Below are 15760 nucleotides of genomic sequence, written 5' to 3' on the forward strand. Positions count from 1 at the left end.
GTAGACACGCTGTCACAGGAAGTTCACCCATATATCTAACCTAAATCCTTCCTGCCACAATTGAAGCCTGTTTCCTCTCATTCTGACTGTGGTTGGAGAAGGAGACAGCCCGTCACCGTCCTCTGCTTAAGACCCATTACCTACTTGACCAAGGCAGTCAGATTCCTCCGCCGCCTTCTCCAGGGAACAGTGACCTGCTTGTTCAGGCAGCTGTTCACAGATTTGGCACCTGTCCCTCGTTTCTTTCTCTGTGTATGAGAGTATTTGAAACACAGCATTTCCTGGTTCAGGCCTGACCCTTCCTTCCAGGGAGGCTGCAGGGAACCATGGCCTGTCTAGTAACCCCCACTCCCAGGTTCCTACAGCTGCAAAGAGGGAGAGGTGTGACCCTATCCCTATCTCTTCTTGCTTTAAGTCCTGGGTGGCACCTGGGATCAGAGGTCAGAGGTTCTGTGAATAAATGAGGAGAGGTCAGAGTTTCTTCTAGGAGATGAGTTGTTCAGTAGAAGAAAGTGAAGGGCACAGATGGACCCAGGGACACCAAGGGATCAGGGACAATGCTGAGCTTCAACGCTAATGGAAGGCCAGATAAGGGGAGTGAGGGCTGAGGGGGAGGGTGGGGCTGGGAAGAGCTAGCTAACTGTCAAATTTGACAAAGACAGGTTTCAGGGACAAGTGAGCTGTACCCTGGGGAGGGGCAAGAGGAGAGGACAGTGCAGGCTAGCACAGCCAGGGCAGAGGATGAATGGGTGAAGAGGCTTCTACAGGGGAAGAAAAACCTTCAGGTAGGGAAGCTGATCCAAGATCTAGGGCTGAGGAGGTCCCTGAACCTTTGCTTTCAACTCTGGCTCTGCTTCCACACTCATCTACGCCCTGTCCTTCAGCAAAAGTTGGCAGAAGGTTCTCCCTTAGCAATGCCTCTACTCTGTGCCCTCTAGTCTCTGGCCCTGCAAACCCCACTCAAAGTTGTGTGTCCTGAGGGATGTGGGCAGGAGGCAAGGGCAGGCTGGGGGCAAGGCCTGAACCTGAGGGTCTCCATGCAGAGGCCACCCTGAGCCTTCCCTCCCTTCTCCTGAGCCTCCCTGCTCACTGGCCAGGGTGGGGACAGGAAAGAGCTAGGGAAGGGGAAGCCAGGGGCTCTGGGAAAGTTGCTGTGGAGGCTGCCTTAAACCCTGGACTCCTCTGTGGCTGGAATTACCCTCTGCATGGCTCTTGGCCCTAGCTTCCCAGGCATTCCCTGGGTTTGGCCAATGACACTGGGGCAGTTACCAGGTCACCACCAATGAGGGTCCTTGCCTCTAGCCAGCAGGTCTCTACCCTCCTCTCTCTCCTTTCTTTCTGATAGGCATACAGGAGGCCTGGAGAGAGCTTCCTTCCTACACAGTTAAAAGGGGCTTCTTAGGTCAGGGTCCTCAGCTTCTGTCCTCATGGGCCCACTGTCTCTGCAGGCCAAAGCTGTTCTCATTAAGAAGAGAGGGTCTAGTCCGCACCAGTTACCACCTGCTTTGGGGCTTGGAGAATGCAAAGAAATCAGAGTATGGAGGCAGCCTAGGCCCTCGGGTTCCTGGGAACCTGGGAGAGAGAAGGTAGGAGGCTGTCTGGGTCTCCAAACGAGCCAGAGGAGGCACTCTGGCTCATGTGCAATGGTCTCACCCACTCGGATATCCTTTCCTTGGGACATTTGGGTCATCCGTCATGAGCCATCAGCTGGACAGTCCAGCTCAGCCTGTGTGACCTTTTGGTGACTTGGGGAGGGCTGAGCCCCCTGAGCTGTCAGGAGCCTCAAGGACCAGAAGAGTCCAGAAGTTGACTTCTGCCTCCCACACACTTCTGCTCTGAAACACCACTGTGAAGGAGAAGGGATGTCAGCTTGAGACCTACATTTGGCCCTGGTCAGAGCATAATCTTTGGAAAGCCAAGGTCATGGGAAATTGATTCTTCTAAACCTTTATTGCTTCTCCAAACCCATTCTCAAAGCTCTAGTCTTCTCCCTCCAGTCAAGAACCTTGTCACATCCTCTTCCCTCATACTTGAGGTTTTCCACAGAGCACATCTCCTTTCCATGATGCACCTGGCCTCTCCCCCTCCCTCTCCCTCCTTTTGTTCCTCTTGCCTCATCCCTTATAACTATCTTCAGCTCTCTTTTTTCCTTCTTTTCCTCCAGGAACTCATATGCTGTCAGGGACCTCCCCTCTACTCCAAGTCTGCCCTTGGCTATCAGGATGTCACCTGTGAAAAAGGATATTAATATATTTGGGGCCCTGAAAATCCATAATCAGACACAGTCCTTCAGTCACTCTTCCAGGTCACTATTATTGTTACCCTCATTCTACAGATGAGAAAACTGAGGTAGAGTTAAAGTTAGAATACAAGTCCAAGACCATATGATTGGGAAATGCCCAGAGCCAAGTCCACGTCATGCTTTTTCAGCAGACTTAACCAGAGGTTGAGGAGAGGCCCCATCTCCATCATATTGATTCTTCAGGACTCAGTGTCTCTCAGAGTTCATGCCCCAGGTCCTACCCCTTCCTCCTTCTCACAAGGGTTCTCACATATTGTCATCAGCTACTGCATCCCCCCACCACCACCACACACAAATACCGTGAAGCCCCCAACAGAGCCCTCAAGGCCACTACCAAATCATCTTCCTCTCTCCTCCACCAGCCTCAGGCCTGTCCTATGGGGAACCCATTCTGTCCCTCGGGAAAGACCCAGAACAGGCAGTTCCTTGTAGCCTCTCCAGAGAGAAGCAAACGAGGCCCCATGGGGCGCAGCTTACAGAGCGGGAATCCCGGCCCTAACCGCTGGCGCCCCTCGAGGGGAGGGGTGAGGGCGGGGAGGTGGTTCTGCGGCGGCATCTGTCCCAGGCTGGCGGGAAGCTGCTGCATTAAATTGTAAAATCGATTTATTGACCGGCAGGTGCGAGCAGCGGCAGATGGAGAGTAGCACTGCCTGGGCGCATCTGCGGGGAGCGGCGGCATCGATCCTGACCCCCCTCCGAAACCCGTTGGTCCTGGTCTTTTCTCGTCGGCTTGCTCCCACTTGCAGGGCCAAGGTCCACGGAACTGCGGCGCCTAAGTGGCTAGGGTAGCTCGGCTCCGTCCCCTTACCCCTCCTGGCCCCAAGGCCCAGACCCACGGCTGGCAGGCCCTGCCAGCCCCACTGCCCCAGTTGGCACGCGGCAGGCCATGCTGACGCGTGGCAGCGCCCTGAGGCAGATGAGGCACGCGCCGGCCTCATTTCAATGTGAATGGATCGAATGGAGCAGCCATGTGGCAGCAACAGTTTGCAAATCTCCCCGCCTTCTGTGCCGCTCCCGGCTGCAGCTCCCTGCACGTGGCCCCTCAGGGCTTAAGCGCTCCCCCAAGCCATTCCGGCTCCTCTGCCCCTGGCCTGCCCGGCCCCCACGCACTCCTACCTGGATGCAATTTGCCCTGAGGAAAACGCTCTCCCAAGGGTGTGGCGGACGGGGGAGGAGGGCAAGTAGGCTACCAACTCGGGGAGGTATCCTGAGGTTCCACTGGGCCCCTGTCGCAGCCCAATAACCTGGAGTCAGTTTGGGGGCAGGGCTGAAAGATAACCTCGTCGTTCCCTGGCCGGGGTGTGGGTTCTGCGTGTGTGTGTAGGGGGCGGCTTTCTGCAGCTGACAATAAGAACACAGCCGAAGCCGAGGGTCCCTGTGGAGAAGGCTGTGAGCTTCAACCCTGTTCCTGCTTGAAACTCTGGATAGTGTGGCAGGTGCTGGCCAGCGGGTGAAGAACCCTGAACCATCAGTCCAGTTTGGGGGAAGCCCAGGTTGGTGAGGTGAGAGTCTACATGGTGGTGGGCTTCAGATGTCCACTTGGGTCCAACGCCACTGTGATTTGTGGCTTCTGATCACCGCACTGCCTCCTGTCCCTGGGATCCCCCAGGACACGTGTTGGGGTCTTCTGTCCACAAGTCACCAGTGGGAAAAAAAAGGGAGGAACCCAGGTGTGGAGGCCTCGAGTTTTGGTTCTCTGCTGGCAGCACCGGACCCTCTTCTGCTTAGCAACAGTGGACAAAGCTGGTGGTTGGAGCTCAAGTGGGTATTCAGGGATGAGGGCAGAGTCCTCAAATAGGTGCTTCATAAATGATTTTTGATGGTGATGCCTTTCTTCCTCAGGTCAGAGGATTTCTAGGTTTCTGGGATCCCTTGCATTTCAGTTTCTAAGGAAAATGATGATACTTTTGTTTGGTCCTTGACCATGTGCAAGTGCTTTTGGACATATTAGTCCAGATGTGTATGAGGGTTAGAGAGTGTTCCAGATCTACCGGTATTAAGCGAATGCCTCCTGTGGGACTGTCTACCTTGACAGTCAGGCAAATGCCAGCAACACAAAAGAAATGAGTTTTTATGACCTCCTAGACCAGGATTTGGGGCAAAGCAGACAAGAACTAGATAGGGCTGGATGTCAGCTCTGAGGAGTGAGGGGGCACTCTTTGGTACCCTAGGCAGGTCTAGGGACCCCATAGAGCATGGCAGAGAGAGGATGGGAAACCTCTCTATCGGGTTGGCTGGAAGGCATGCCCTGGGCTTCCCCTCCCAAGGGCCTGGGGACTCCGCCTGCCCATAACCTACATTAACTCTGGATCGCAGCCTGGGCCCATCTGCCGGCCCCCGCCCCACCTCGGTTCCCCACGCCAACCCGCTCGTGCCAGATGGTGACTGGGAGGGGTGGCCGTGCGTGGGGGACGCCGGAGCCCGTCTCTTCACCTCGCCCCTCCTCCAATCCACGCTCCCAACCTCTTGTTTGTCATCCTCCCCTCATCCTTCACCACCACCCCCAAGTCAAGAAATCACACCATGCTCGGCCTAGGCAGCTGCTGGGCTCCGTTCCGCGCCCCCAGCCTCCCTCGGGCCGGTGCGTCCCTGCTCCCCCCGCAGCGATCTTATCGCCCGACGACAGCCATCGCTGTGCGGGCAGGCTGACAGCTGAAGCCACGGGGCCCCCAACGCCCTCAGCGTCGCAGAGAGAGAGAGAGAGAGAGAGAGAGAGAGAGAGAGAGAGAGAGAGAAAGAGGGCTCTCCAGCACCCCCCCCTCCCCCGACTGCCCGACTGGTAGAAGCCTTCCCTTCGCCATCTAAGGTCACCGGGGATCACGCTGGGTTCCGGGAAAAGCAGCTACACTTGCCGCTAGGAGAAGTGGGGCCACCGGGGAAGCCGCGAAGGAGAGACTAAACGAGTCCGAGCGTTTCCAGTTCCGCTCTACATCTCGCCCCAGAGGAAAGGACCTGGGTCTGCCCAGCCTCAACTCTTCGCCTTAACTGTCCAGTGGCTTGAGCCAACTCTGGAGTCAGAAGAGTTCCTCTGCCCCAGAGAAGCGACAGGACACGCGGGAGGGGCTTGGGGCTTCTGGGGTCGGACGGGGGAGTTGGTGGGCGCTGGAGCAGAAGCTGAACCCAGGTGAGGGGAGGAGCTGGAGGTGGGGCCAGACCCTCATTACCATACAGCTGATGCCCGCCCTGCTCCTACCTCGGGGACCACGCCCCCTCCCCCATCCCTGGGACCACGCGTCTCAGAGCCGGCACGCGCCAAGCCCGAACCTGAGGGGCAGACAGAAGGGAAAACACACGCGCTCGACACGCCCCCCGCAACAAGGGAGGGAGACGCCCACAAAGTGATGGGAGCGAGCTTCAAGCCTTAGACGCTGGGCCCCTCTCCGTGCGCAAGAGGCTGCAGAGAGGGTTGTTGAGTGCGCGCCGGCTTCCCTGCTGCTCCCGGGAGGCGTGGTGGGTGGGTGTTCACAAGCAGAGGCCGAACCAGGCAAGGGCTTCAGAAGCTCTGTGAAGGAGCAGGAAATCGGAGCCCTTTAGCGCTGGTTTCGGTTTCCCAACATAAGTTCTTTTTACCTGCTGCAGGTAACTAGCGCTGGTTGCGGACGCTCGGCTCCCAGAGACTCCCCGTTGTCTCCGCCCCCACGACCTTCCGGGAACCACTTGCTCGGCTCCAGTCTCATTGCCCCCCCCCCCCCGGCCCTTCCCTTATTCTCCCCCTGCCAGGGACTCCGCGCGTAACCCCAAGATTGAGAAGAATTGATCATCTCGGCACGCGCAGAGCTGGGGGACCCAGGGGCTGAGAGCAGCACGGATGGGCGGGGACCTGTGGCTGACTGGCGGACGGGGAGAGGGGTTGGCGGGGGCGGAGGCCCCCTCCCGGCGGCGCTGAGGCTGTAACTGTTAGAGGCCGGGAGGGGAGGGGAGGGGAGGGGAGAGTGACAGGCAGAGAGGAGAGGAGCCAATATATATAAGGAAGGGTCCGGAGCGCGCAGGTTTCAGTAGCGGCGCTGAGCGCAGGCTGGGAACCAGAGGCAGAGAGCCGCAGCTCCAGCCGCCTCAGTGCAGGGTACTCGGGCACTAGCAGACTTGCAGCCTCAGGATTAGCTCGAGGACACGTCCTCTGCGTGGCCGCCGCCCAGCCGTCCTCACCTGGATTACCCACCGCGGCAATCTGAGCGGAGCAAGCGAGAAGGCGAGGCGGGAGGAAACCCGCGAGCGGAGCCTGACTGTTCAGAGACTGCGGGTGGACGCACGAGAAAGCAGCGTCCCGAACCGAGCCAGCTTCAGGGCGGGCGGGTGGAGAGAGCGACGCCCCAGGGAATGGCAGCCGCGTTCCGTAGCGCCTCTGGTTGGGCGCTACTGTTGCTGGTGGCACTTTGTCAGCAGGTAACGTCCCGCGCCCCCTCCGCCCCCTCCCACCGCGCTCTGGGCCTGAGCCCGGTAGTCCACCGAGCTGACGACTCCCCTCCTTCCTTCCCTGGTCCCTGTGCAACAGCGCACGGCCGGCTCCGGAGTCTTCCAGCTGCAGCTTCAGGAGTTTGTCAACGAGCGCGGTGTCCTGGCCAGCGGGCTGTCCTGCGAGCCCGGCTGCCGGACCTTCTTCCGCGTCTGCCTTAAGCACTTCCAGACGGTCGTCTCGCCCGGGCCCTGCACCTTCGGCAGCGTCTCCACACCTGTGTTGGGCACCAACTCCTTCGCCATTGCGGACGACAGTAGCGGCGGGGGACGCAACCCTCTCCAATTGCCTTTCAATTTCACCTGGCCGGTGAGCACAACCTGGGCGCACTGGGAGGTGACGAAAGTCAACTGAAGGGGGCTCCCTGAGACCAAAGCCTTCTGCCCAGATGCCCTCGCTCCCCTGCAAAACAAAACAAAACAAAACAAAACAAAAAACAAGGGACGCTCTCTTATGATCTCTTTCGACTCTCTCCTGGGACCTCATCTTCTGGAAGGCTCCCCGTCCCAGTTCTACACCCTCTCTTCTCCCAGTTCTCGGGATACGATTTTCATCACCCCTGCGCGTCCCCCACCTTCGAGTGGTTCTCGCGTACATTCAACCCTCCTCCTATGCAAGGTTCTCCTCTCGCCTTGCGCGCGCGCTCGCGCTGCTGAGCGCAGACCCGTTAGGTTGACCCGGGCGCAGTAACTGTATCCTGCAATTAGGTTAATTAAACCGGGTGCGGTAAGGCACCCCCACCACCTCCCTGCTCATCACACTCTCTCCCACCCGCCCCTCCTTCCGCTTCCTAGGGCACCTTCTCACTCACCATCGAAGCTTGGCACGCGCCTGGAGAAGACTTGCGGCCAGGTGAGTAGCTCGCTCTGCCGCCACAGGGGGGCGACCTGGCGCAGCACCGAAAGAGTTAACCTGTAATAATAGGCGGGGGAAGTGCGGGGTGGAGGGTAGGGGGCCGGACGCTTAGCTGGGCTGGGAGCTGCGCCCCGCGCTGGACTCTCGGATTCCGCCCGCTGCCTGGACTCTGAGCACAATTGCGTTTCCTGCGGGTTATTTTTGGCGTGGGAACGCGGGGAGCACGGTGGTGAGAAAGGCCGAAGCTGCCAGCGCCGCTGACGGGCCCCTTCCTGTATTTTACACCTTTCGCGAATTCCGCTCCTTTGGAAAGGGAATAATGGCTTTGGGATGTTGTTCTGACACAGAGGAAAAGGATATTTCAGCAGCACAACAATTCTCACTTTGAAAAGGAAAAAGAAAAGCATTACCCACTTCTGAGGGCAGAACCCCTGAATGGGCACCCGAGGAACCCTTGCTCCCAGGGTCCTTCGTGCATGGAGAGCTTTTTTTCCCCTCTTCTTTTTCTCATCTCTCTCTCTCTCTCTCTCTCCCTCTCTCCATTTTGACCTCTTTTCCTCTTTCCCTTGCCTATCTGCTTCCAGAACACTGGGAAATCTTAACATCCTTCTATTGTCCCCCTTTTGAATAGTATCAGTCCCTCTGCCCGCGCGCGTGCACACACACACACACAGGACAGCTAAGAAGTGGGACCCTTGGGTTCCTCTGGCCTGTACTTGCTGGCAATTGGGGGTCATCTGAACGTCTGGTTTGATCCAGCAGTTGCTGGCACCCTTCCTTGACCTGGCCCTCTGCTCCTTCAGAGGCCATGCCACCAAACGCGCTCATCAGCAAGATCACCATCCAGGGCTCCCTACCTGTGGGCCAGAACTGGTTGCTGGATGAACAGACCAGCGCTCTCCCAACAAGACTGCGCTACTCTTACCGCGTCATCTGCAGTGACAATTACTATGGGGACAGCTGCTCACGCCTGTGCAAGAAGCGCAATGACCACTTTGGCCACTACGTGTGCCAGCCAGATGGCAGCCTGTCCTGTCTGCCCGGCTGGACTGGGGAGTACTGCGAACAGCGTAAGCAGCCGAGCTCTCTCCTGCCTGCTGGAGGGGTTGGGGGAGGTGGGCCTCCTAAGTAAAAAGAACAACAAAAAAGCGGTGACTTCTCCTCACAGCCTGCATCCCTCAGTCCCTCACCGAGCAGGTCTGGGCTGCCCACTAGTTGGCCCTTAGGATCAGCTGGGCACGCTTAGGATAGGTTTGAACTCAGAACTCTTTCTTCTGAGTGCTTCTTGCCATTGTACCAAAGCCTACAAGGACCCCATTCTTGCATTCCACCCAGCCTGAATTCTCCTTCCCTGTGCCATGGTTCCCTTTTAGACACCCATGGCTCCACTTGGAGGCCAGGAGTGGAAAGTGAGCTCCTGAGAGCTGGGGGCACACCCAAGGCCAGGAAGGGGAGAGTGGGCTTCAGAATTGTTAGCATCCCAACCTCATCCAGCTCTGTTCTCTTCCCTCAGCTATCTGTCTTTCTGGCTGTCATGAACAGAATGGCTACTGCAGCAAGCCAGCGGAGTGCATGTGAGTAGGGCACAGGAAGCCGGAAGGGGGCATCCCCTGGCCAGGCCCTCAGCTCACCCTCAGCTCTCCCTTTGTTTCACAGCTGCCGCCCAGGCTGGCAGGGCCGCCTGTGCAACGAATGCATCCCCCACAATGGCTGTCGCCATGGCACTTGCAGCAGCCCCTGGCAATGTACCTGTAATGAGGGCTGGGGAGGCCTATTCTGTGACCAAGGTGAGTGAGGGCAAAGAGGGAATGCAGAGGAAGAGATGGGCAAGTGGTGGGAACCAGAGTTATCACCTGGTCCCTTCTTGCTTGGTGACTGCTGAGCTGGCTTTCCCATTATCCTTCATGGAGCTTGGGACTTTCAAGGATCTGTACAGCTGGCCTAGAATAAGATGGTGGGGGCTTCTTCCTCTGGTGCTAGGGAGGCAGGGTGGCTGCAGAAGTCAGGAGGGTGACAAGTTGGTAGCCTGGAAGTTGCACTCAAAAATTCTAGTAAGGCCAGAGAGAGAGAGAGAGAGAGAGAGAGAGGGATGCTGGGCTCAGTTCCCCTTTTTACTTCGTAGTTACCTATTAACCCCCTAAGTGTTTGCTTACCTGCAGATCTGTTTGAGCAGCTCTCTCCTAAACAGCTGTCTGGTGGGGTGTGCCCGCTGGCTGCCTGGAGGCTGTGTGAGCTGGGCCTCTGGGTGGAGTGACATCTAACTGACTTTTCAGAGTGATTGGAAACAGTGTCCCTTGTTCGTCCCCAGTTGCACTTGCCAGGCAGCTGCCCGAGCCCACACTGTCTCTTCCTGGTGTTTGGCAGGGCTGGTCACTCTTCTGGCTGGCTGGCTATACAGGGCTCTGCCAGCCCCAACTGTGGAGGAGGGATCCTTTATCTCTTTCATTCTGGGAGCCAGCTGCAGCATGGGCCTCCCATTTTCAGGGTCAAATGGGATGGCTGCTGCCATGGAAACACCAGCACAAGCTTGGGTAGGGTGGGCAGAGGGCTTGCCAAGGTAGAAAGAACTTGCCTAGGCCCTGACTTGCTGGCAACAAGGGGCTTAGAATTCAGCCCCTGCATTCTTTTGTGTGTGTGTGTGTGTGTGTGTGTGTGTGTGTGTGTGTGTTGCTTTCTCCCCCCACCCCCAAATACATACACACACACACATACACTTGGTTCCTGCCCATTCTCTTTCCTTTGCCCCCATTTGCTCCCAGGTGACACAGTCATATACTGATCACATGCAAACACAACCCTCACAGTTCCTATATTTGCTCTGTCTGGTTCCTCCTCCCTGTCCTTCTCAAATAAGAAAACAAATACTTATATTTCAAAATAACTTCGTAACGAATTCCCTTAAAAAAAAATATATGGTGGCTCTCGCCTCCCCTCTACCTTTTCCACCTGTTAAAATGTTATCCCTCCTTCCAGGCTTATCTCAGCTGCCCCTCCTCCGTGGAGCCTTTTCTGACTTCCTCCTCAACATGTGGCCTTGCCATCTACCCCTCTTCCTCACCTTCATTCTGTCCTGCCTGCCAGTGTTCCTGAGCTTACCTGACAGGCAGTTGTCCATCTGTGTTTTTCAGCTTTGATTGATTACCCTGGTCAGATGTGAGTCAAAGTGCTTCAATATACATGATTTCATTGGGGAGGAGGGAGGGTATTTAGACCTGGAAGACTGAGTTGAAGCCTCTGGGCCAAACATGGGCAGTGAAGTTGCACTAGAAGGAGCCTGGAGGTGGGGGTAATTCTCTGTCTCTGCTCAGCTGGTGGGCTCCTGTCTCTGCAGATCTCAACTATTGCACTCATCACTCCCCGTGCAAGAATGGGGCAACGTGCTCTAACAGTGGGCAGCGGAGCTATACCTGTACCTGTCGCCCAGGCTATACTGGTGTGGACTGTGAGCTGAAGCTCAGCGAGTGTGACGGCAACCCCTGTCGCAATGGAGGCAGCTGTAAGGTGAGGCCCAGTCCAGCACAGGAAGGCAGAGGTCTGGCCAGGTTGTGCCCAGGCTTCCCCACCCCAGGTGGCTATAGTCAGGCATTGTGGACATGTGGGGCCTAAGCCCCAGCTATGCATCTCTGCCTCCCAGCATCTGACTTTGGCCTCTTTCTGATCTCTCTCCAGGACCAGGAGGATGGCTACCACTGCCTGTGTCCCCCAGGCTACTATGGCCTGCACTGTGAACACAGCACCTTGAGCTGTGCCAACTCCCCTTGCTTCAACGGGGGCTCCTGCCGGGAGCGCAACCAAGGGACCAGCTATGCCTGTGAATGCCCTCCCAACTTCACTGGCTCCAACTGCGAGAAGAAAGTGGACAGGTGTACCAGCAACCCGTGTGCCAATGGTGCGTCTCGTTGCCTTGCTAACCTGGTGTACCAGACCTGGGAACAAGAGAGCCTGCTGGTGAGGGAGGGTCAGGAGAGGAGAGAGACCTTGTCTGTCACTTTGGGCAGGCTGAGATGGTCGCCATCTGCTCTGGATGGTGAAGAGCTCACTTGATCAGCTGAGTAGCTTTGGAAGAGGAGCAGGTTAGCAGTGGGTACAGGCCTTGGGAGAAGGAGAGGTGTGTACTCTGGCTTCTATTCCCATGTCGGAGCCCTGTCCCTGCTGGGGTGGCCTCTGATGCTCCCCAGGAAGTCCTAGGCTAGAGAGAGGGACGTTGGAGGCCTCTAATCCTTCCTCAAGGGAGGCTGGTGCAGTCAGTGTCCTGCTAATGAAGCCTTGCTTGCCCCGTGGCCACGTGGAAGCCTGGTATGGCACAAAGCATCTAGAATGTTTAGCCTCTTTGGGGACACAAACCATGCTCATTATCTTTGTCTCCTTGGCCTTCTGGTGACTTGCTGTGAGGCAAGCAGATAGCACTGTGCAGGAGAGAAGCCCCAGGAGCTGGAGAAGGGTTGGAAGGGCTGGGATGGAGTCTGCTCTCTGGCTAATCACTCAGTTAACTCCTTGGAGCCACAGTTTCTTCCCTATGAATGGGAAATATAATACCTGTCCTCTTCTCTCATGTGGTTAAGAAGATTCGATGAAACAGTGATAATTACATTTATTTGAGCATTTACTATATACCAGGTATGTGCGCCTGCCTTTATGCATCATCCCACATCATCCCACCTAACCCTCAGATATCTTCTATGGAGGGGATAGCATGATACTCCAATTTAACAAATGAGGAAACTGAGGCTTAGAAATAAGGTAAAGCAACAGGTGCCAGGCCCTTGGCTAGAAGCAGCTGAGCTTCAAACCCAAGCAAATCTGTCTGATTCTATTGTACAGCTCTGTGAGATGCTAGTAATTTTTAAACATGAGGCCATGGAGGCGTAGTGACCAGGGTCACCTCAACTCCTGACTCTTTGTGCAGTGCTCTTTGTAGTGGGACCTGTAAATGCTGGCTGTGTTCGTGGAGGCAGGAGGACCTGAGCTCACCTTCCGCACCAGAGGGGTTCCCAGGCGATCGCTGATTTGTGCTCTGTGTGTACTTACAGGGGGTCAGTGCCTGAACCGAGGTCCAAACCGCATATGTCGCTGCCGTCCTGGATTCACGGGCGCCCACTGTGAACTCTATATCAACGACTGTGCCCGCAGCCCTTGTGCCCACGGTGGCACCTGCCATGACCGGGAGAATGGGCTCCTGTGCACCTGCCCTGCTGGCTTCTCTGGCAGGCTCTGTGAGGTGCGGATCCCCAGTGACGCCTGTGCCTCAGGACCCTGCTTAAATGGGGCCACTTGCTACACTGGCCGCTCCCCTGACAACTTCATCTGCAACTGCCCCTATGGCTTTGTGGGCAGCCGCTGCGAGTTTCCTGTGAGCATGCCGCCCAGCTTCCCCTGGGTGGCCGTCTCCCTGGGTGTAGGGCTGGTGGTGGTGCTGGTGTTGCTGGGCATGGTGGCAGTGGCTGTGCGGCAGCTGCGGCTTCGGCGGCCAGACGATGGCAGCAGGGAGGCCATGAACAACCTGTCAGACTTTCAGAAGGACAACCTGATCCCTGCTGCCCAGCTCAAGAACACTAACCAGAAGAAAGAGCTGGAAGTAGACTGTGGCCTGGACAAGTCCAACTGTGGCAAGCAGCAGAACCACACATTGGACTATAATCTGGCCCCAGGATTCCTGGGGCGGGGGATTATGTTGGGGAAGTATTCCCACAGTGAGAAGACCTTAGGGGAGAAGGCGCCGCTGCGGTTACACAGGTGAGCAGCACTTGGACGCCCAGCGCCTGGCCACGAACCCCTAAGTGGAACTGTCTGGGCTCCTCCAGGACAGGTGGGAGGCTGGCCACCAGGCCCTTGACTGCTTTTAAGTGAACAGGGGATTTTGCTACTGATCTTCCAACAAGAGTTCTGCCAGGAGTCTTTTGTCCCGCCCTCCCTCATATTCATTCATTCATTCATTCACTCACAAATGTCAAGTGCCCATATTATATCTCTTGTGACTTCCATTTTCCTATGACATGGCTTGCCTCTAGTGGCATACTGGCTTTTGCCAGGCCTGAGACCTTCTGGTAAGGTTGGTGGTCCTGTGGCTCTCTTGGGGGACTGTTCCTACCTGTCCCCCAGGCTAGCATTGGGCATCCCCAGTCCCTGTGTCTTCTCCCAGAGTCACTTCTGCCAGTGTCCTTTGGCTCTCCAGGGTCCAGGTTAGTGCCCCCACCCTTCCCCCAGCACACTCTCCCCATACCTCCTTCAGCAGCCTGTCTTGTGTTCCCTTAGTGAAAAGCCAGAGTGTCGGATATCAGCGATATGCTCCCCCAGGGACTCCATGTACCAGTCTGTGTGTTTGATATCAGAGGAGAGGAACGAATGTGTCATTGCCACAGAGGTGAGTGCTGGGCTTGCCTGCGCTTCCAATATGTCCCTGCCTGCCTTTTGGGGATGGGAAATTGGCCTAGTTACTCTTGACCCTAGAGGCCACTCTGGGGTGCATCAGGACCCTTTCTTGGCAGGCCATGTTCAGTGGTTCTTGGGTCCCCGCTGGCCTCATTGCCACAGAGGGTGTGAAACAGGAGCCGTGCTGATGAGCCCGGCCTAGTCTCTTCCTGCTGTGTTAGTGCTGGGCTGGGCAGCCATGGCGCCTGGCCAGCTCCCAGGCACTGGTCCCCAGCTGCTAGTGGATGAAGGTGGTTGCCTTGTGCCCCTCCTGCTCATTCTCTCTGGCTTCCTCCATTGGCCCACCTCACAAGCACAGGCTCCCAGGCATGAGCGTGTACTGGGACCCAAGACCAGGGAGGGCTGCCCAATTGTTCCTTTACCCCACCTGCCCCACTGGTTTCCCAGGGAGGCCTAGGGCAGCCATGGAGGGAGGGCTTTGTACTCCAGGGTAACCCACTCCTCACATGCTCTCCAGGTATAAGGCGGAAGCTTCCCAGGACATCCCAGTTTGCCCAGCAGCTGGACCTTCCTTCTGCATTGTTTACATTGCATCTTGGATGGGACGTTTTTAATATGCAACGTGCTGCTCTCAGGAGGAAGAGGGAATGGCATGAACTGGACAGACTGTGAACTTGCCAAGAGATGCAGTGCCTTCCACACCTTTGGGTGTCTGTCTGGCATCAGATTGGCAGCCGTACCAGCCAGGGGAACAGAGGAGAAGAGAGGTGTCACTTGGACCTGTCCTGCCAATGGTGGCCTTCAGTGGGCTCCTTTGGAGCTCCGGCCTGTTTTCCAGAGGGAGCGGCAGGGCCCCATAGGGCCTGGAGCTGCTGTTGGCCTCCACTAACATCTGTGTTTCCAAAGTGCCTTTGGCCCAGGCTCCATGGCGACAGCTGGGTCCAAATCAGAGAGAAGAGAGGAGGCCAGTAGGGGCAGGGCCATCTGTGGGTCAGGAAACATCAGGTGTGCCTGTTGGCAGGAGTTGCCCTGCAGGTGAAGTGGGAGGAGCACTTTCTGCCCGCGTTCTTCCAACTACTGCATACGGGCCTTGTCATAACACCACCCAGCCTCTCCCTGGTCCAGGCCCTCTGGATAAGAATGTTGGTAAGCCTTACCTGGCTTCCACAGCCTTCAACCTTGGGTGCCTCTGCACTCCTGTGAGCAGACAGGTGGAAGGCCAGCCAGGGGTACCAGGCCTAACTAAGGAGCCCAGGGCAGTGATGTTGGAAATTCCAGTGAGGGAGAAATTGGGTGTTGTCATCACCTAGGCCCTTTCCTCCCCACTCAAGCCCATTCCTATGGCCTTGAGTCTGAGCTCTGCCCACGCCAATACTGCCCCTAGTCGATCTTCAGAAATCAATAATATGAGTTTTTATTTTGTTTGTTTTTTGTAGTTTATTTTGGAGTCTAGTATTTCAATAATTTAAGAATCAGAAGCACTGACCTTTCTACATTTTATAACATTATTTTGTATATAATGTGTATTTATAATATGGAACAGATGTGTATAGGAGTTTATTACTTCTTGGGTCCTGTCTTTGTGATGGCCGAGTGGGAATATTCTCCCCATTCTCTCTGACTCCCCTTCTCATATTGCCGCCAGCTGCTCTATATGAACCTCTGGGGTCTGTGCATGCACCTATGCTTGACCTGCTATGCTCCAGACTCTTGTCCCCTTCCAGTCCTCTGGGGGCCTGGCCTCGCCCATCTAGTTCCCAGCCTTGGTTAGCATTCTCTGC

At 56.3% G+C, this 15760-nt stretch overlaps 1 protein-coding gene across 1 annotated transcript; it reads left to right on the top strand.

Moving 5' to 3' along the window:
* The first annotated feature begins 6292 nt into the window (after positions 1–6292).
* DLL4 (delta like canonical Notch ligand 4) lies at positions 6293–15545 on the top strand. Its single transcript, XM_090270434.1, has 11 exons — positions 6293–6685; positions 6795–7064; positions 7550–7607; positions 8414–8680; positions 9124–9184; positions 9267–9397; positions 10942–11111; positions 11280–11499; positions 12641–13343; positions 13863–13971; positions 14497–15545. Exons 1-11 carry the CDS (start codon positions 6620–6622, stop codon positions 14500–14502), a joined length of 2061 nt encoding a protein of 686 aa, XP_090126560.1. The 5' UTR covers positions 6293–6619; the 3' UTR covers positions 14503–15545.
* Positions 15546–15760: the final 215 nt, after the last annotated feature.

This window comes from Furipterus horrens, unplaced genomic scaffold, assembly GCF_987537825.1.
Source record: "Furipterus horrens unplaced genomic scaffold, mFurHor1.1.pri manual_scaffold_3, whole genome shotgun sequence".
Taxonomy (NCBI): Eukaryota; Metazoa; Chordata; class Mammalia; order Chiroptera; family Furipteridae; genus Furipterus; species Furipterus horrens.

Bases quoted from the DNA above. Each gene is read 5' to 3' on its own strand.
- DLL4 (XM_090270434.1), top strand. From the start codon at position 6,620: ATGGCAGCCGCGTTCCGTAGCGCCTCTGGTTGGGCGCTACTGTTGCTG. The intron at 6,686-6,794 runs GTAACGTCCCGC...CCTGTGCAACAG, and splicing joins TGGTGGCACTTTGTCAGCAG to CGCACGGCCGGCTCCGGAGT. The intron at 11,112-11,279 runs GTGAGGCCCAGT...ATCTCTCTCCAG, and splicing joins GCAATGGAGGCAGCTGTAAG to GACCAGGAGGATGGCTACCA.